This window comes from Rhinatrema bivittatum, chromosome 4 (assembly GCF_901001135.1).
Source record: "Rhinatrema bivittatum chromosome 4, aRhiBiv1.1, whole genome shotgun sequence".
In the NCBI taxonomy this organism is placed as follows: domain Eukaryota; kingdom Metazoa; phylum Chordata; class Amphibia; order Gymnophiona; family Rhinatrematidae; genus Rhinatrema; species Rhinatrema bivittatum.
In genome coordinates this window covers 212,948,496-212,970,452 of record NC_042618.1, presented here as the reverse complement: position 1 = coordinate 212,970,452, position 21,957 = coordinate 212,948,496, and the positions used below count along the sequence as shown (strand labels likewise).

Genomic DNA, 21,957 nt, shown 5'->3' with positions numbered 1-21,957 from the left:
GTCTTAAATCGTTATAGAACACGATACAATAGAAATTCTAACGATTTATCGTTAAAAATCGTTAAATCGTGTTAGTGCGCACTAACTCGAGTTAGTGCGCACTAACTCCCCGTTAGTGCGCACTAACTCGATTTAGTGCGCACTAACTGAAAATGATACAAATAAACACTTTCCAGGTCACTGAAGGTCAGTTAGGAATGAATATGTGTTCCTATTGGCTGGCTGCCCTCTTATCTATTGATATTACCAAGATTACCACTGAGGTGATGGTTGGGGGGATGGGAAATGGAACTGGAAACTAACGAACACCAACAGAAAATGAAACAAAGTGTTCACACTTCCCAGGTCAGTAAAGGTCACTTAGGAATGAATATGTATGTATGTATTCCTATTGGCTGGCTGTGCTCTTATCTATTGATGTTACCAATATGGTTGGGGGGATGTGAAATGGAAACAGTTGGAAGCTTGACAAAAAAAGTAATGTAATGATCAGCACTCACGTGACTAGAACTTGTTTGTTTATTATTTTTGTTAGCAGGCACCTGAAATGCTAGTGCATGTTGAATTTGCCAATCACTGTGCATTTAGAAAGGTGGTCCTGGCTGGAACTGTACACAGTTCAAATATATGTAATTGATTGTTGGTAAGTGTATTTTTTAAGTAGCCACACTGGCACCAGTATGTTTACTTTTCCTCCTACTTAACTCACTAGCTCAGCTTTGTAAGAAGGGCTTCTCTGCTTGTGTGTTGTTTTTGTTTGGTGTGAGGAGAGCAGAAACATCAGATCTTTATTCAATCTACTACAGTCATCTCTTACAGTGCCCTATCCCTATTAATACCAGGAGTGTTGTGATCTTCCTGCACACAGTGCCCTAACCCTGATACCAGTCTGAGACAGCTCCCTCCCTGCATTACTAGTGAGAGGCTGGCTTCACAGACAGGGGGGAGCTGCCTGACCCTCACTCCTGACTTCCCCCATGTCCCAGCTAGTGAATGGTGTGTGGGTAAGGGGGGGGGGGGAGGATGGTGAAGTCTGAGACAGCTCCCTCCCTGCATTACTAGTGAGAGGCTGGCTTCACAGACAGGGGGGAGCTGCCTGACCCTCACTCCTGACTTCCCCCATGTCCCAGCTAGTGAATGGTGTGTGGGTGAGGGGGGGGGGGGGGGAGGATGGTGAAGTCTGAGACAGCTCCCTCCCTGCATTACTAGTGAGAGGCTGGCTTCACAGACAGGGGGGAGCTGCCTGACCCTCACTCCTGACTTCCCCCATGTCCCAGCTAGTGAATGGTGTGTGGGTGAGGGGGGGGGGGGGAGGATGGTGAAGTCTGAGACAGCTCCCTCCCTGCATTACTAGTGAGAGGCTGGCTTCACAGACAGGGGGGAGCTGCCTGACCCTCACTCCTGACTTCCCCCATGTCCCAGCTAGTGAATGGTGTGTGGGTGGGGGGGGGGGGGGGGAGGATGGTGAAGTCTGAGACAGCTCCCTCCCTGCATTACTAGTGAGAGGCTGGCTTCACAGACAGGGGGGAGCTGCCTGACCCTCACTCCTGACTTCCCCCATGTCCCAGCTAGTGAATGGTGTGTGGGTGAGGGGGGGGGGGGAGGATGGTGAAGTCTGAGACAGCTCCCTCCCTGCATTACTAGTGAGAGGCTGGCTTCGCAGACAGGGGGGCGCTGCCTGACCCTCACTCCTGACTTCCCCCATGTCCCAGCTAGTGAATGGTGTGTGGGTGAGGGGGGGGGGGGGAGGATGGTGAAGTCTGAGACAGCTCCCTCCCTGCATTACTAGTGAGAGGCTGGCTTCACAGACAGGGGGGAGCTGCCTGACCCTCACTCCTGACTTCCCCCATGTCCCAGCTAGTGAATGGTGTGTGGGTGAGGGGGGGGGGAGGATGGTGAAGTCTGAGACAGCTCCCTCCCTGCATTACTAGTGAGAGGCTGGCTTCACAGACAGGGGGGAGCTGCCTGACCCTCACTCCTGACTTCCCCCATGTCCCAGCTAGTGAATGGTGTGTGGGTGAGGGGGGGGGGGAGGATGGTGAAGTCTGAGACAGCTCCCTCCCTGCATTACTAGTGAGAGGCTGGCTTCACAGACAGGGGGGAGCTGCCTGACCCTCACTCCTGACTTCCCCCATGTCCCAGCTAGTGAATGGTGTGTGGGTGAGGGGGGGGGGAGGATGGTGAAGTCTGAGACAGCTCCCTCCCTGCATTACTAGTGAGAGGCTGGCTTCACAGACAGGGGGGAGCTGCCTGACCCTCACTCCTGACTTCCCCCATGTCCCAGCTAGTGAATGGTGTGTGGGTGAGGGGGGGGGGGGGGGTGGGGAAGTCTGAGACAGCTCCCTCCCTGCATTACTAGTGAGAGGCTGGCTTCGCAGACAGGGGGGAGCTGCCTGACCCTCACTCCTGACTTCCCCCATGTCCCAGCTAGTGAATGGTGTGTGGGTGAGGGGGGGGGGAGGATGGTGAAGTCTGAGACAGCTCCCTCCCTGCATTACTAGTGAGAGGCTGGCTTCACAGACAGGGGGGAGCTGCCTGACCCTCACCCCTGACTTCCCCCATGTCCCAGCTAGTGAATGGTGTGTGGGTGAGGGGGGGGGGGAGGATGGTGAAGTCTGAGACAGCTCCCTCCCTGCATTACTAGTGAGAGGCTGGCTTCACAGACAGGGGGGAGCTGCCTGTCCCTCACTCCTGACTTCCCCCATGTCCCAGCTAGTGAATGGTGTGTGGGTGAGGGGGGGGGGGTGGATGGTGAAGTCTGAGACAGCTCCCTCCCTGCATTACTAGTGAGAGGCTGGCTTCACAGACAGGGGGGAGCTGCCTGACCCTCACTCCTGACTTCCCCCATGTCCCAGCTAGTGAATGGTGTGTGGGTAAGGGGGGGGGGGGAGGATGGTGAAGTCTGAGACAGCTCCCTCCCTGCATTACTAGTGAGAGGCTGGCTTCACAGACAGGGGGGGAGCTGCCTGACCCTCACTCCTCCGGGGTATTGTGATCTTCCTGCACACAGTGCCCTATCCCTGATACCAGGGGTGTTGTGATCTTCCTGCATGCAGTGCCCTATCCCTATTAATACCAGGAGTGTTGTGATCTTCCTGCATGCAGTGCCCTATCCCTATTAATACCAGGAGTGTTGTGATCTTCCTGCATGCAGTGCCCTATCCCTGATATCGGGATGTGTGCAAGAAGATCACAACACCCCCGGTATCAGGAATAGGGCACTGTGTGCAGGAAGATCACAACACCCCCAGTATCAGGAATAGGGCACTGTGTGCAGGAAGATTACAACACCCCTGGTATTAGGGATAGGGCACTGTGTGCAGGAAGATCACAACACTCCTGGTATTAATAGGGATAGGGCACTGTGTGCAGGAAGATCACAATACCCCTGGTATCAGGGGTTAGGGCACAAGTTCTAGTCACATTGACTGATCACATTACTTGTTTTGTCAGCTACCAACTGTTTCCATTTCCCATCCCCCATATACTGTCAGTAGGAAACTTGGTAACATGAATAAATAAGAGGGCAGCCATAGGAATACATATTCATTCCTAAACTGACCTTAACTGACCTGAAAAGTGTCAAATTGTATCATTTTCAGTTAGTGCGCACTAACTCCCGTTAGTGCGCACTAACTCGAGTTAGTGCGCACTAATCGGAAAAAACGATTTTTAACGATTTTTTAACTAAAAAATCGTGCCTAAGACGATTTTCTTGCCCTGCCACACGATTTCTATCGTTAAGACGATATGGAAAACGATTCACATCCCTATTGTATAAGCTCTTTTGGGAAGGCACTTATTGTAGCACAGTTGTGACCATCGTGCAGTGTACACTGTATGTACGCAACTGTCTATCACTGTCACCTCATGTTCCTCCAGATTTGCATAAGACCAGGAAGAATAAACTAGTAGCAGATCTGTTGACCAGGAAGGAGCTGCGTGATACTAGCGTGGTGGAGGAATAGCAGGCCTTATGTAGTAATTCGGAGAAGCATGAGGTAACAGCGATTGACAGCTGGACATATAGCTAGCGCTGCACAATCGACACAATTGTGCTACTTTATGTGGCACCCCTACAGGTTGGCCACTAGATTTATTTATTTATTTATTTGTGGTTTTTATATACCAGACTTCGTAGGATAACATCAGTTTGGTTTACATTATAACTTCAAAAACAGGAAAACAGAGGCTTTACATAGAACTTATAGGAAAAAGGTGAATAAAATAAAATTAAATAAACTATATAATGAACAAGGCTTGAATGTCTCTAGATGTGACTAGAGACATCTAGTGACATCTAGATGTCACTAGATGTCTCTAGGTCCCTATAGATATTAATCAGCTAGAAGAAATACCACATTTCTGCTCCTCCTCTAGAGGAGAGAGTGGACCTTGTCTATTAGTAGGGGATAGAGCAATAGTGTGCATGGGCATTTGTGTTTGGAAATTTTGTTTTATTTTTTTTTTTGAGGGGAGGATCTCTCTTGTAGTTTTGTTCCAAAGTGAGGTCTACCCCTCACTAAGTACTTTTTTTTTTTTCTAGGCTATTCTTTTCTGTGTATTCCATGCCAGATTGGAAACTCCTCTATTTAGAGTGAGAGACTTTAAGGATTTTACTATTTTTGAGAGTTTTTCTCTGGAGTGCAGCCTAGGTTTTTGACGATGGCCATGCCCTGTATCTGGAGACTAGGATACTGAAGACCTGCCAGTTACCTTGTAGGTCAGAGAAGGGCTGCAGTGACAGTAGCATTGTCGGAACAAGTTTTAAAGACAGCTTATTGAAGTTATTTTTGTCTCTTGTTGAGAGGAGGTAATTTCTCCACCCCTCCTTTCATTCGAAGAAATCAAAAAGACTGTCCACAGGATCTTCTTCCCTGGGACATAGGCACAGGCTGGGTAACGGTCAGGCCTGGATTTGCCAATAGGCGTACTAGGCCTGTGCCTAGGGTGACACAATTTTTTTTTGGGGCGGGGGCAGCAGATCAGCTAAAGATTTGCTATGCTGAATCTCACTCAGCCGAGAACAGCCCTCTGCTTCCTGCTTCAGCTTTTCCCCTCCTGGTGCAGAGAACAAGAGGGGAAAGGTGAGGCTAGAAGGGACAGAGCAAAGAAAAACAGTTCTGTTCCCTATTAGGGCACCCGCACTTCCCCGCTACCCTGTGCAGGGAGCAGGAGAAGGCTGAGGTCAGGACACATAGCGGGAAGCATAGAAAATCCCTGCTCCCTAATCCAGTCCCTTTCTTCTTGTCAATTCCAAGGACATGAGGGGAGGAGGTAACCCTGGAGCAGAGAGAGCAGAGCAAAGAACATTGTGCCTTCCACCTTCTGCTTTATCGTCCCTTGTTTGGGGGGGGGGGGGGGGGAGCGGGGAGATGGGGTGACAGCCACCAACAGTGCCTAGGGGTGGCAAAATCCTAAATCTTTCACAGGTAATGGTCTAAAGTCTTCTGGAACTCAAGTAGGACTGTTTCAACCTCTAAGGGGATTCCCTCAAAACGGAGGATCTCCCCAGAGTCTGGGACTCTGAAACTCAATTCAGGAGAGCAAGAATCACCCAGGAACCTGAGTCATGGGCACATACATAGAAAAAGGACATGCATCTGTAAATGTATTTATTTCCCATGGACAGTGAAGAAATCAGTGAATTTTTTAATTATTTGAACACCCAGACCTGTGTCCTGTTTCATCTGTTCCCGCCAAGCAGCATCACACCACCCATTTTGGTCAACAAATTACACACTGACAAAGGAAACCATCTCACCACCTGGGTCAGAAACACTAAATTTCCTCCCCATGGAAAGGACTCACTCCTGAGGAAGAAGGAACAGGTGGCAAAGGAAGAGAGCTTCTAAAAAAGGAAATTTTTATGTGCCCTTGGAAAATATGCCCCTCCAAAGAAAAGAGTTAAATATAAGTGCCTTCCCTACAGGGCTTACACAATGATAGACCATTGTACATATTACAATTCTGCTGCAAAACATTCACACCCAAAAGAACACACATAATGGTAAAGAGTTGCACATGCACCTTTATCTCCTGCCCAATCTCCCCTCCCCTCGTTTTTTTTTGTAATTTTCCTCCTTTCAGTTCATTGTAAACCGGTATGATGTGCCTTACGAATGTCGGTAAAGAAAAGCTCATAAATAAATAAATAAAATGCAATGATATTGCATGAAATGGTGATAATTGTGCAAATAAGTGCCTGCTCCAATAAGCAGTTTTTAAATTTTAGTCTTGTTTAGTGCACTTTTTCAGTTTTTATGTGCACATTTTTCATATAAAACAGAATTTATGTGCATACATGATATTTTATGCTCATAAAACATGTTCTATGTGCACAAATCAGGGCATATGATGACCCTGCTTATAGAACGATCAGCCCATTTATGTTGTAGAACAGGCCAGCAGCATCACTGTATGCTTAGACCACAAATCTAAGGCTGACTTCCTTCATGACCATTTGCTTCCTGCATGACTGTAAGTCATTTTACCTCCCACTGCTTAATTTCTCTTTCCTTTACTTTTTTCCAGTCTTTCTCTTCTTTTCTACCATAACAGTTCAGTGTCACTCGTTCATTGCATTCAAAGATGGCTGCACATTAGGAGGTATTTTTTTAAATATTCCGAAGGCACTTTTTATACGCAGACCCTGTTGCTAATTTTCAAAAGGGAAACTGTACAGGTTTTTCCCTATGAAAACTGGTTACAAGGTCTGGGGGTCAAAAGTTCTCATGGACTTTGCATCTGTTTTTTGTGGGGGCCACAATTTCACTGTATTAATTTGAAAATCTAATTTGTATTGTTTGGCTTAGCCCATCCTCTCCCTGCCCTGGGAATGCCTCCCCTCAGTCCAGCAAAAAGTGGTCAAGCTGTGAAAGCCTGCTCAGATTTCTAGTCAGGCAAAGGGGAGCAATTTTCAGACACAACGACTTACTTAGATAAATGGCTTTGAAAATTGTCCTCTAAGTAACTGATTGCCTGTCTTCAGAACCCACCTGTGTAATACTACACGTGTTGTCTTCCCATCCCAATTACTGTAAACCAGGCTATCAGCAATCTGAGTCCAGGACCTGGGACAAGCTCCCTAATGCAAGTGCAAATCTGATTTTTCTGGTTTAGGTATGTTGTATGGACATCCTCTGCTGTTATCAAGCCTTACACCAAGGAACAGCCACTGCATACGCTTAAATATGCGAGCTATAGCTTAGCTCTTATAGCACCATCTGCACTTATATCCATGGTATAGCAAGGCCATGGAGCATCTGGACTCAGTTCCTTCTATCAGGGCCACCAGCACTCTCTGTCTCCTCCATCATATCTCCAGCCATCTGTCACTATATCTTCCCCTCTCTTCTCTCCATCTCTAGTCTTTAATACTTCTCTCACTTCTCTTCCTCCTCCAGTTTGCCTGACTTCTTCACCTATTTCCCTTCCTCTAATTCTCCCTCCATCTTTCTCTCTCTCCCTCTCTCTCATGTTCCTCTTTCCCTTCCTTAATGTACTTAATATCAGTTTTACATTTTCTCAAAACTAAACATGGATCCAATTCCATACCAGAGAGATTTGTAACCTGAGTTATTCAGTAGTAAAAAAAAATTAATTTACAATGATGATCAATACAGAGAATATCCCAAAAAGACAGCAGATTGAGTGTATAATTAAGTCCCTGAACCCATGTTCTGACACTGCCCTTGTACTGTAACACATTAACAGTGCTCTATTTCCAAAGCTTTCCGCATTGTCTTGGTTTTCGTCTTCTTTCTAGCCTTTGCATCCTTCTTTTAGGTTTCTTTCTTGTTCCTTTCTTCTGTTTTTTTTTTCAGAATCTTCTTTAAGTTCACTCTTTTCTATATATTAGTTAGATATCTTAATTACATCGCCCCACCTTCCTGTCCCTACCCTACGCTTTCATATTTCCTTCTGCTTCTCTTGCATTGCCCCATCCTGGCTCTCCCTATCATAATCTCACCCTTTGTTCTCTCCTGAGCTCTTTCTGTATCCTCTATGCTTACTCTCTCTCTCTCTCTCTCTCTCCCCCAGTCCCCATCTTCACATCTGTCCCATCTGGGTCCAGCAACAAGGATTCAGGAACAGTGCCAGATAGTATCCTTGTCCCTTGGTCTCCCCCTTCTCCAACCTTCTTTTTTGTCCCCTTGGGCTTACTCACAAAACAGGACCACACCATTGCTTGTTACTTCAGAATCTGTGGCTGCTTGGCAACCTTGCAGCTTCAATGGTAAAATGAGGGGGTTTTTTTGTTGTTTATTTATAGGTAGTGCAAAGCAAGCTGCATTCAGGTGCACTAGGTAATTTTCTGTCCCCAGAGGGTTTATAATCTAACAGGGTCATTTACTAGGCTGTGTTATGTGTTTACCGTGCAGTGTTTATTTCACAGTAAAAACCTTAAAACAGCGATAATGTGCAGTATGTCAAACACTGCACGTTCTCTTCCCCAGCAAATCCATGCAGATGTTTTATCAGGTGTAACTTGCTAAATTTGATGGGGCAATTTTGAAAGTGGACTTATGCACTTTAGTCCACTTTGAAAATGGGTGTAATTTATGCAAGTTTTTTGCCAACCTTCTTGTGTGGGCTATTTGAGATTACCCCCATACTGCATGGTGTACTTTGGAAACTCATTGTCAGAGAACTTTTGTGGAGGCAAATGGTATAATTGGGTTCAAAAAGGGGATTAGATAAATTTATGGAATTTAGATAATTCTTGGCGATTGAATATAACAGGAATATTGACCTTGTTCACTGCATCCCTGAGCCATTTCTGCTGGAATCTGTAAGAGTATGATAGTGGATAGGGATGTGCATTCGTCCTGGTTCGGGGAGCCCAAAACCTGAAGGAATTTTTCCTGATTTTCGGGAAAAATTCGTTTTCGGGTTTAGTCCGCGCTAACTCCCCGTTAGTGTGGACTAAAACGAAATTCGGGTCTCCCTGAATGTTAAAGGCCCGAAATACGAAATTTCCTGCGGCGGGCCGAAAACGAAGCCCGAAGCCCTAATAGTGGATGGGCAACCCTACACAAGCCATCTTCTTATAAACTTCCTATAAGGACGTGCTGCTTACCACTGGTGGAAACAAGTGACTGGGCTGCATGCCTCCAGTCTGAACACGGAGGGCAATGCTTATATTCTTAGGAGGCCATGTGGAATAGCTTGTGTCATTTGCAATGAGTGTGGCACTTTTAGCCTGCCCACATTGCAGCGGATTTTGAAGGGGAAATAACGTTCATAGTTTTCCTTTGAGAATTAGCAGCTGCAAGTTAAGCGTGCTAAAAGCATGTGGGTAAAGTGTATCTGAAGGCGGCTGGACAAGGATAGAACAGCCATGTGCGTGCACAGTTTTTCCTCCCCCAGCCTAAACCCATGCACATTAAGTCCTCTCTTTAAGCCAGCTAAAAGTGCCTGCATGTCCTTTTGACCAAATTTGAGTGAAGGCCATTTTCAGACAGCCAAATTTATCGCTATTTGCCTGACTTAAATGGCTTTGGAAATGTATCCTCTGCTAAAGCACTAGAATCTAGAAGGGGATTGGATTATTAGTTTTACATTTTTTACTTTCTAGACTCTAAACTGACCAGCCACCTTCCATTGCACACTGCTTGTCCTTGGTCCATCTCTCAATAATTCATGCTTGGTCTTCTGCTTTCAGATTCAGACAAGACAGCCCATAATTGTCACCCTGACAGAGCAGTACTGGGAACCAGATCCCTGGTTTGTGGCAGCTCTAACCGTCACAGGAATCCTGCTGCTGGCACTTCTGGCATTCCTGATGTGGAAGATCCTGAGCAGGTACAGGGCACAGTCAAAAACAAGTCAGACTGGCATCATTTAGTTAGTTGGATTTTAGAGTTGCCTTTCCCAGGCTCAAAGCGATGAACAATATAGCATACATACAATCGTAATTAACACTTACATACCATTACTCAAATATGTAGGCACTCATCCACACATAGACACCTACTGTTTCAGCAACTGATGCATCTTCTGAGGGGCCAGGAGGGCCATGAAATAATTCTGAATGCCCCTGTGTTCCACCCCCACCAAGTGATGCTCCTTTGTATATAAGAAATCACTAAGGGATTGATTCTTTCAGATCAGGGCATAGAAAAATGTGCTGTGAAATCTTTGCTGAAATGGGTGAACAGAAATAAAATGCAGCTCAGGCTGAGACCCTTCAAGGTCAGGATTCAAAGACATTTAGCACTACAACTTGTATGTTACCCAGCTACATGCCAACTTTTGAATATCCCTGGCAATTATCCATCTAAAGTTTAGCCAAATAAGTCATTAGCCAGCTAAAACGAAGCTGGATAAAGTAGGGGTGTGTTCCAGGGTAGAGCTGAGGTAGCCGAATAACTTATTAAGCTAACTCCAGCAATTGGAATTAGCCAAATAAGTTCTTTAGCTACATTGGCCAGAGGATGTGTAAAGTTATCCAGGAACATGTTCCTGCATGATGTTAACTTATCCAGTGATTGCATATCACTGGCTAAGCAGTGATTATGTGAATAAAAAACACCTCCCAAACAGGCTTCATGGTCCTGTCCCCCAGCTCCCCACTGAAAGATCCACAAGCCCCCCAGACAGGCTGATATAGTAATCTGTGTGTTTAAATGCACAGATTACAATTTTTTTTATCTCCCCGATGGAGTAAGCCAATGCTATGCTAATGCATTGGGAGTTAATAGAAAGCAAGTTCATTGCAAAATGTGTGTTTGGCACAAGTCAGACCCACATTATAACTCTGGAAAGGGGGGGGGGCATGTTTACTGACCTGTTATTGCTAACACTTAAAACCCATAAACAGTTTTAAAAATTGGTAGAGGGGTGAGAAGTTATCGCTGACCAGGAGGAGAGAGCACTTATCTAGATAAGTACTGACTTCTCTGGCTATCTGGCACAGTTAGCCACTGTCACTTAGCCAGATATCTGTTCTCTACTCCTAGTCAGTGATAACTTATTTTTTTCCTCTTTTTTTTAAACTTTTTTATGAGTTTTAATTGCCAGCTTAACTCCATCTCTGACCAGGAGTTAGGTTTCCAGTGTTAAGCAAAGCAGAGTTAGGCCAAGCACACCTTTTTGCATTGGGCAGTACTGCATAATGCTCTCATTTGCATGGAATTTCCATGCGAGGGTGCTGAGCAGTACTCATAGTTTTTTAAAGGCTGCAAAGTCTCTTTGTAGTCTTACTTCACTTAGCAGAGAATTCCATAATTTTGGGCAGGTTCAAGTGTGGGTTAATGCGTGCGTTTGTTGTGAGCGGATGCTCGAGAGCGTGAGCCCCCTGTGCTGTGGCGTGCCAGACATAATCCCAGGGCTGGCCATGGTCCACGCCACTGGTGGGTGCGCACATTCAGGTACGGACTAGGCTGAAGCTGGAGACTTGGGACAGACTGAAGGCTCAAGCGAAGCTGAAGACTTGGAACAGGAAAGATAAACCAGGAATTAGGAGTCCTTGGATAAGAACCAGCAACCCATACTGGTTTCTGGGGTAGTCCTCCAGCCACTCTGTAAGCCCGTTCGGACTAATCACTTAGGAATGGCTTGAGCGTAGGACCAACGAAGGCTGAGGTCTCAGGACACTGATGACTAGACAAGGCTGAAGGCTCTGAAGACTTGGAACAAGACAAAGGTTTTGAAAGCATGGAACATGAGGGCTCAGGGCTTGGAAGGGGCAGATGGCTGGAACAAGAACTCCAGAGACCAGGTACAGGACTCAGGAATTCTGACTCAGGAACTCAGAATTCAGAAGACTTGAACCAATGAGGAAAGCAAAGACAGGACCACAAACCAGCAACAGGAACTGAAGACTTTGACACCGGACTGAAGACTTGGACTAAAGACTTGGAAAAAGGACTGAGGACTTGGATGCAGGAACAAAGACTTTGACGCACAGGAGACCAGGAACAGATGACCACAAAACAGGAGACCTTGAAGGACCTGTAACCTTGCGAAGCCTAGAGCAATGGGAGAAGTGGCCTTTTAAAGGCCGAAGCAGTGACATTATCAGGAGGGGCCATGAGGTTTTTCATGCTGCGTCCCTTTAAAACTTGAGCAGGGGCGTGCGCGGATCTAGGGAAGGCACACCATGTCCGGGATCACCAGTGGTGTTTCAGGGCTGCATAGTCAACCGGTGGTGTTTTTCCTGCAATGGAGTGGCTGCACAGGGTCTGCGGTGATGTGGCATTCTAGAGCCGCAAAAGATAACAGGCGGAATCTCTTCCACCGTGGGACTTGGCAGCAAGGATCAGGCGGAGACCGGCACAGGAGACAGAATCGGCGTCCCAAGGCTGCACTGAAGACCAAGGTGGCATCTGGGTGAGTCGAGTCGCTTGCGGGACTCTCCCACAAGCTGTATCGCAACAACGTTTGTCTGAATGCACCTCTCTACATTGGCCTGAGAAACAGTATTAAAGTTGCAGGCTTCTAGAACTGAAATCCTTCCTCGCTTGCCTGCTCCTCCCCACCCCCAAAGTTAAAAAAAAAAAACCAAAACAACAATAATAATAATAATATAAGGGCCATATGATTCAGTTACTCTTTCACCCCTGCCTCAGGGATGTGTACTGGAACCAGTGTTGTTTAACTTACTCATTATCAATCTAGAAAAGAGAGCAACGAGGAACGTGATCAAATTTGCAGATGACAGAAAAATATTTAAAGTATTTATTGATTTAAAAAATTTGTAACCTGCACATCATCCATTGCTCGAGATGGCGTGCAATAAAACATTCATATAGTCCAGAAACAAAAGCAACAAATCCATTTCTCACACCTTCACTGCTTGAAAACATAGATATTACAATATTCACTTTTTGAGAGACTGCCATTCACATCTCTTACACACTAACCTGCTATCTAAAAAAATAAAAAACTGCTGATGCACTAATTGTTACATCTACTGGCTCCAGGAAATGCTTGTGAAAACAAATACATTTTCAGGTTGTTGCAAAAGGTTTTAGTATGTAAGAAGCCCAATATTAAAAACAGCACTTAGGCCTAGATTTTCTAACGTACTGCGGCGGCGTGAATCGCGCGGTACGGGGGGGGCGGGCCTGCGATTGCCGGCAGCGATCGCACCTCCGTGGTGCGATCGCTGCCGCTTTCGCATCCAATAGCGCCATTGTAAAAGGTGGTGCTATTGGACGTGAAATTGGAAGCGAAAAGGCTCCTTACCTTTTCGCCGTCCATGCTTCGCAGCGTCCACCCCGACGACTCCTCTTCCGGGCCAGACGCCACCCCGACTCCTCCTCTTCCGGGGCAGACGCCGCCCTGACTCCAGCCCTTTTTAGCTATCGCATGCAAAACGTCCCTTTTCGCGTGCGCTAGCTTTAGAAAATGACCCCCTTAGCTGGCTAAGTGACGCCACTGAATATTTGGCTATGGTCAGTGAACTCCACTTAGCTCCCTAAGTGACTTAGCAAGCTAAGGTTTTAGCCAGACAAGTCAGGGGTGGGGGATTGGAGAGGAGTAAAATTGACCAGGGGCTGATTTATCCAGCCAACTCTGGTTGGGCCCGAACTAGCAGAGCCACGCAGCAGCTGAATATTGCATATTCCAAAAAGTGGGAGCAACAACAGAAAATACCCTTTCCCAGATTTCAGCTAGATGGGCTGACTGTACTGAAGGAACATCAAGAAAGTTACTCTGAGTTGACTGTAACATGTGTAGGATTGCATATGTGCAACATGATAGTAATTCATGGTAATGTGTTATTACATAAAAGTTTGTGAGTCGACATGGCCATTTTATATTTGATTTGCCAATGGAATGGCAACTAATGAAGATCATACAAAATCAATGTTATGTGGTCTCTCATCTTTCTACCTGTCAGAATGCCAGCTGCCACAATCTGCACAATTTGGAGAACCCTCAGAGCATTCAACGGCATCCCACTATAAACAGAGTTGCAATAGTTGAGGCTTGAGAATAGCAATGCTTGGAGGGCAGTGCGAAAATCAGCTAGACTTAGTGAGGGTTTCAATTTCTGCAGCAAACATAATGTAAAAAATACTGTCTTAACCAAGTTCACATGGAGAGGCTTGAATCTAATCATTCCAAGGCTTTTCATAAGCAGATTGTGAGGAACCGCAAAAGGACCTTGTCAAGAATCTAAATGGCAAATGAAATTTAATGTGATATGACCATGGTCCCAAAAATACCCCCTTTAGGATTGTTAAATGTGTACTTGAGCTTCATTTTCTATGGGCAAGTGGTTCTGCAGCACTATGACCTATGTTGCTAAGGGGGGGAGGTAGTACCACTGATTTTATCACATGAGAAGTTTTATAAAATATTCTTCATTTGGAACTCAAGAGAACAGGCTTGCTATGGGGTTCTGCTAACTTCCCTAAAAGCCTTCTGATTTTCCCAATCTGAAAGGGCCTTACTGATTTTGGTATTGGTGATGGAATATCAAGATACAATTTCTAGGTGCTAGTGCCTAGTTTTTCCTCAAGGAGCAGTAGAAGGAAGGATGGACACAGACATAAGCAAGAACCAACCTTTTCCTGTCTGGGATAATCCTCAACTTGATGTCCTTGGTCCTCAGGACTGAATAATCTGAGTTATCATGGGAGACAGATCAAATGTCTATTGTTTTCAGGACCATAGAACGTTTAGGGGTAGAGCTATTTTTTTTTATTGCCCTGTCTGTTGTGTTACCATCTCTGCTGTGGCAGCCTGTGACTCATATTGTTTGTATTTTACTACTGATTACCTCAGAAGATGTAAATAAATTGTTGCTAGTTGGAGCCACTTAACCCCTTGTGTTGATTTGAAGTATCTGACGGATCCCAGGGTGTGAGTTCAAGTTTGTGAGTCTGACATGAAAGATTGAAGAGTGCGATCTGATTTTGCATGGATGGGGAACAGTTAAAAATCACAGGAGGAGAGATCAGGCTTGGCTTTCCTGATTCCCTGTCCAGCATGATTCCCTCATTCCCTCTGAGCCCAGTCAATTTTTCCAGCTACTTGACTACCTTTTTGAACCCACAGATCAAGTACCAGGAGAAGAACCCTTGGTGCCAGGATTCTTATTTTAAGTGCCTCTGCTGGGCGTTACATTGACAAATACAAAGTGATGCTTGCACATAAGAAAAAAACATAACACTGGATTTTGTATTAGGAATCACTGCCCAGGAAAAAAAGGTTGGAGTCATTGTGGATAATATGACAACCCCGAGTGCAATGGCTGCCAATAAAGCAAATAGAATAATAGGAATTATTTCCAAAGGAATGGAGATCAAAACTGAGAATAACATAATGCCTCTATGTAGATCCATGCTGCGACCACACCTTGAGTATTGTGTGCAGTTCTGTTTGCTCCATCTTATTAAAGATATTGTGAAACTAGAAAAAGCACAGAAAAAGGAGGGTATCAATAATAAAGGGGATGGAATGGCTCCCTCATGAAGGCTAAACAGGTTATGGCTCTTCAACTTTGAGAAGAGATCACTGGGAGGGGATATGATAGAGCATGACAAAATCATGAGTAGGGTGGAAGAAATAAAATGGGAACAGCTATTTGCCCTTTCAAATAGCACAGGGGCTAGGGGACACTTCATGAAACGAACTGGCAGCAGATTCAAAATATATTGGAGAGAGTATTTTTTCATTTGGCACATAATCAAGTTATGGAATTTGTTGCCAGAAGATGAAGTTAAGGCATCTAGCAGTGTTGACTTTAAAAGGGGTTTGAACAAGTTCCTGGAAGAAAAGTCCATAAACAATTATTAGTCAGGTAGACTAGGGAAAACTATTGCTTATCCTTGAGATTGAGCAACAAGAAATGAATCTGTAGGGTAATTCCTGGTGATCTGAATTGGCCAATATTGGAAAATGGATGTTGGGCTCAATGGACCCTTGATCTGATCCAACATGGCAATTCTTATGTATTTATTGGTATGCACTAGAGAGTTCTAGTTTTGTAAAACACTCATACTCCACCAGTTGAATGAACAGAACTTGTATTCTAGGTAGGAGATATTGATCTGCCTCTAGAACTAGATTCACCTTGAGCTTAAAATATGCACATATGTGGATGGAGTCATCTGGTTTTGGCATACAAAGAAGCAATGAAGCACAATCACTGTGGTCTATAGGTACCAGGACTTCCTCATTTACCATTCGATCAGTCTGTCGAAGAGGATAAAGAACTGGCTGACTTTCCATAAACTTAGGTAAAGCTCTTTCTTTTGCCTCCACTTGTGCCAGCCCTTTGTGAAACATTCCCCACTCAGTACTAAACATTTGCTTTTCCACAGTTAGTGATGTATTGCTGGGTAAATTCCAGGAACAGAAGCCAATCAAGTTGCAAAGCTTTCAACCAGTTCCATCGAAAAAGAGACAGCTCTTCGAGGTGGCTGACCACAAGAGGCAACTACAGTTATAGTCTGCCTTTCAGCACTGGTTAGCCACTTCAAAGCCGATCACATTCAGGTACTGGAGATTTTTCCCTGTTTCCAGAGGGCTTTCAAGCAAAGGACCTGATTTACTAATGCTTTTCTCCCATTCTGTGTTCATGGGGAAAATGCTTCATAAATGGAGCCCTAAGTTTATTCCTAAATTTCTCTCTTTTAGGAAGTCTGGATAGGCAGTGAAAGAAATCAAAGGCACTAGCTTCAGAGTTATTGCCACCTTTGGACACAGTTGTTTCTGCAATTTTTCTGAAACAATGGTGAAGGGGGCACATGACAGCAGAAAAAGACCATACAACCTATATAGTCTGCCCATTCATATGAACAAATTCAGCTTTACAATCTCTACCACTCCCTCAGAAATTCCGTGTTTATCCCATGCTCGCTTGAATTCAGATATTGTTCTTTCTTTATTTTATTTTATTTATTTATTTATTTATCGAGTTTTATATACCGTCATTCGGTTTCGCCATCACAACGGTTTACAAAGTTTCGATGTTTAACAGAGTGTTCAAAATTAATACGCTTGTTAACATAGTTATCTTAATCATTATAAACATAGTATGGTTGTAACTTGTACAGGTTAATTTATGTGTTTTGGATTGGATCTGCATGTTTATATGGGCCGATAGGGAGGGAAGTTGTAACATAGAGTCATAGGGTGTTTGGTATTCTTTGGTGAAAATCCAAGTTTTTAGTTCTTTTTTGAAGGTTTTTAGATTTTCTTGTGTTCTCAGTTCGGTTGGGAGGGAGTTCCATAGCTCAGGGCTTCCTAGGGATATGGCTCTCTTCCAAGTTGAGGTAAGTTTGTGACGAGCAGGTGGAATTTTTAATAGACCTTTGTTAGCTGAACGGAGATTTCGGTTTGGTGAGTGGAGTTTTATGGATGCATTTAGCCAATTTGTTTGTTTTTCATATATTATTTTGTGTATTATGGATAGTATTTTGTATTCAATCCTGAATTTTATTGGGAGCCAGTGTAGTGAAATGAGGGTTGGAGTGATGTGATCGTATTTTTTTGTTCCTGTGAGTATTCTGGCGGCCTTGTTTTGAAGGATTTGTAGCGGTCGGATGGTGGTGAGAGGTAAGTTGAAGAGCAGGGAGTTGCAGTAATCTAGGTTGGAGAAAATGAGTAGTTGGAGGACTGTTCTGAACTTGTTGGGGGAAAGGAAAGGTTTTAGGTGTCATAGGGTTAGGAGTTTGTGATATCCGTCTTTGATTTTTGCGGAGATGAGGTTCTTGAAGGATAGTTCCTTGTCTATTATTACTCCTAAGTTGCAGGCATGGGTGACAGGGGAGATTGCAGACTTTTGATTCGTTATGTTGAGTGGTGGTATGTGCGTAGGGTTCTTCTTTCTATCCAGCATGATTATTTCTATCTTATCAATGTTTAGGATAAGTCTCATGTTGGTTAGTAGTTGCTTTATTTTGGTGAGGTAGTTGGCTGTTTTTTTGTAGGTGTCTTCCAAAGAGTTGTGTATTGGGATAAATATTTGGATGTCATCAGGATAAATGAAGTGAGTCAGTTTAAGGTTTGAGAGGAAGTAGCATATCGGGAGAAGATAAATGTTGAAGAGTGTCGCCGATAGTGCGGAGCCTTGTCTCCACCATCTCCCCTGGGAGGCCATTCCATGCATTCACCACCCTCTATGTAAATACATATTTCCTAACATTATTCTTAATTCTGTCCCTTTTCACATTCACTCCATGACCCCTAGTTGAATGAGGCTCACCTCCTGTGAATGGAAATATTGGAGATATTTAAAATGTGTCTATCATATCTCCCCTATCCCGCCTTTCCTCCAGGGTACACATTTTTAGATCTTTGTTTGTCCCCATATGCTTTAGAGTAAAGAACACTGACCATTTTAGTAGCTCCATCCTGTTTATATCCTCTTGAAGGTGCGGTCTCCAGAACTATACACAGTATTCCAAGTGAGGTCTCACCAGGGACCTATACAGGGGCAATATCACCTCCCTTTTTAGGTTGACCATTCCTCTTCCTATGTAGCCAAGCATCTTTCTGGCATTTGCCATCACATGCCATACTGGGTCAGACCAAGGGTTCATCAAGCCCAACACCTTAGCCACCTTAAGATTATCAAATACAATCACTCCCACAACCTGTTAGTCTTTCATGCTTAGAATTTCATCCCGTCTGTACCTCTTCCTTGTGTTTTTGAATCCTAAAAACATAAGTCTACAATTTTTTTAGCATTAATCTTAACTGCCACTCTCTAGACCATTCCTCGAGCTTTACTAGACCCCTCCTCATGTTTTCTGGGTATCTAACCTGTTACAAATTTTGGTTACATTGGCAGAAACACAAACATTTCCTGACAATCCTTCCATAATGTCACTCATGAAAATGTTGAAAAGAACCGATCCAATGACTGATATTTGCGGTACACCACTAAATAAATATCTGAGAGGAGGCTGTACTATCCTTTATTTTGTTATGGTGTAGTGTTATAAGTATATACATACTATGTATGTTTTTAATCTTTAAACCGCCATGATCTTGTTTGTAAGGATGACATATAAATACCTGCAAGTAAATAAATAAATAAACAATGGTCCCCTCCTCAGAGTGAACTCCATTTACCATTACCTTTTGTCATCTCCCACTCAACCAGTTTCTAATTTAAAACAAGTTGCATTGGGCACCCCTACATAGTGTGTTTCATCTGAATGGGGTGAAAGAAGCAACTCTAGTTCTCTGTTTCTTGTAGCATGAAGTACCCCAGTCACCTGATTTGCCACTGATGCAGCAGCAGGTTCTGGCAACTCCTCACTACATGACCATGAAGTAAAACCAAGGTCAAAGAGGCCAAATCTTTTAGTTTAGATTTGTGTTCCTTCTCACAAATAAGAAAAGCAATTTGGGCTTGTGAGCAACAGGTTTGCTTGTTGTAGAGTTGCCACACATGCGTGCATGGACAGACAGCATATAGCGCTGCATGCTACCTGCTTATCCCCCACGTGTCATGTTCAGCACTGATGGAATTCACAGGTGGACCTGCGGAACTCATGCAACCAGCTTGGTGCAATTTCAGAGCTGCACTCAGAAGTAGACCAAGCTGAGGGGCCTCCCTGCAGATAGCATGGTGTGCTGGCCCCAGTGAGATACATGGAGGCAGGACAGCCCAAGAAGGATGACTTTACAAATGGCAGAAAAGATAATAGCGCTGTGGGGGAGAGTGAGCCATGTACATCAGAAGACGGAAGCCAAATTAGAATGGAGGGTGGGGATGCTGTTTCAGCCTGTAATTTGTGATGGGCCTCTTCAGCTGTTATGTTTTGTAACCCCCCCCCCCCCCCTTACGCTTATGAGAATGCAGACATTTCTCAACTCAGTGCAGCATCTGGAAACCGGATTCTATTGTGGGGGATAGGGTAACCTGAAAAGTCCAAAGGGCTTACAGTCAGCCTAATCAATAACAGACTACACTCAGTGTGTTCCAAATCTAAGTTCCACACACTCTAAGAACACACTCTGTGTGTTCCAAATCTACACACTCTGTGTGTTCCAAATCTAAGTATATGTTACTGAAGATTAAAGCAACACATGAAAAGCAAAACAGTCCTGAAATACAAAAACATAGTTAAAGTCCTTCTCCAAAAGTAGTTGGAACACAGTCCCAGGATATACAAGGATGCCTTTTTAAACCACTTGAATATTTAAGAAGAATTCAGGGAACCTCTCCTATGTCTTAGAAATCCCCTGGATCCTAGAAAACTCCTCTTCTCCCACTCGAGGATGGAAGTAAACTACCTCGTTGGAGACCCAGTCTTGCACATGCACACCTCTATCTCTTCAACTTTGGGATAAGAAATGCTCCTGAGTCTGGATGCAGCAGTTCCTTTGGAGAAATAACTCCCACCTTCAGATGGAAAAGAGAAGAAAACTATCCTCTCCCTTGCCAGGAGTCCTGAGAAGCAACCTTAGTGCCTCATTAAGTCACCTATAGAACCTCTAGAACTGACCCATCCTTTTGGGGGCTGGACCCTCAGTGTCACTATGACCCTTAAACCTTCCAGTGCCTGAATGTTCCTCTGTGGACTCTGTGGGAAAGCCTAAACAACCTTACATTTTATAAGTAAAACTTGTATTTTTATATGTCTTGTTTCTATTGCAACTTCATGTATATCATGTGTTATTTAGTGCACTGTATAGAAGTTGGCATTTGTGTTGACCTATCAACAGTGGCATGTAACATGGAGGGCATGTGAGAAAAATGTGTACTAGAGAAATGACTATATGTGATAGTGCTATCTAGTCCTATTAGTTAGCAGGTATGACATATCCACAATCACAATAAGGACATAAGAAGTTGCCATACTTGGTCAGACTGAGGGTACATCATGCCCAGCATCATGTTTCCAATAGTGGCCAATTCAGGATACAAATACCTGGCAAATACTCAAACATTAAATAAGTCCCATGTTACTAATGCCAGTAATAAGCAAGTCAGTTTGATTAATAGCAATTTATGGACTTCTCCTCCAGCAACTTATACACTAACTGCTCTAGCCACGTCCTCCAACAATGAATTCCAGAGCTTAATTGTGCATTGAGTGGAAAATAATTTTCTCCGATTTGTTTTAAATGTGCTACTTGCTAATTTCACCATTCCTTTCCTAATTAATTGCTAATATTCTGTGTGTTTTTTGACCATTGCAGTACACTGAGCCACTGATTTCAATGTAGTATCCACTATATTGCCTAGAACTTTTTCCTGAGTGGTAACTCCTAATATGGAACCTAACATCATGCAACTACAATGCGGGTTAATTTTCCCTATGTACATCATTTTGCACTTGGCCACATTAAATTTCATCTGCTATTTGGATGTCCAGACTTGCAGGAGGACCTTGCAAGATTGGAATTTATCACAATCCGCTTGTGATTTAACAAATTAAATAATTTTGTCATCTGCAAATTTGATCACTTCACTCGACGCTCCCCTTTCCAGATCATTTATAAATATATTAAAGCACTGGTCCCTGAGGCACTCTACTATTTACCTTTCTCCACTTGGAAAACTGACCATCTTTTAGCCAGTTTGCAGTCCACAAAAGGACATTGCCACTTATCCCATTAATTTTTTATTTTCTTAGGAGTCTCTCATGAGGGACTTTGTCAAATGCTTTCTGAAAATCCAAATACAGTACACCTACCAGCTCACCTTTATCCACATGTTTATTAACCCCCCTCCCCCTTAAAAAAAAATGTAGCAGATTTGTGAGACAAGACTTCACTTGGGTAAATCCATGTTGGTTGTGCCCCATTAAACCATGTCTATCTATATGTTCAGTAATTTTGTTCTTTAAAATAGTTTCCACGATTTTTTCCGGCTCTGAAGTCAGGCTCACTGGTCCATAATGGAAGTGATGGATGATGGTATTATATATGTTTATGATATCCAAAAAGCCCAATAGTTTTATTGCACCATGGAGGTATGCTATATGGGCCAGATTTTATAACATGTGCGCGGGCGCACAAATCTACGCCCAATTT

At 44.0% G+C, this 21,957-nt stretch overlaps 1 protein-coding gene across 1 annotated transcript in view; it reads left to right on the top strand.

Moving 5' to 3' along the window:
* Window positions 1-21,957, top strand: part of CDHR4 (cadherin related family member 4) — a 149,013-nt gene that overhangs the window by 104,936 nt on the left and 22,120 nt on the right. The window contains exon 16 of the mRNA XM_029599672.1: window positions 9,668-9,807. Within this exon, the coding sequence (XP_029455532.1) occupies window positions 9,668-9,807 (140 nt within the window). The remainder of the gene's footprint in view (window positions 1-9,667; window positions 9,808-21,957) is intronic.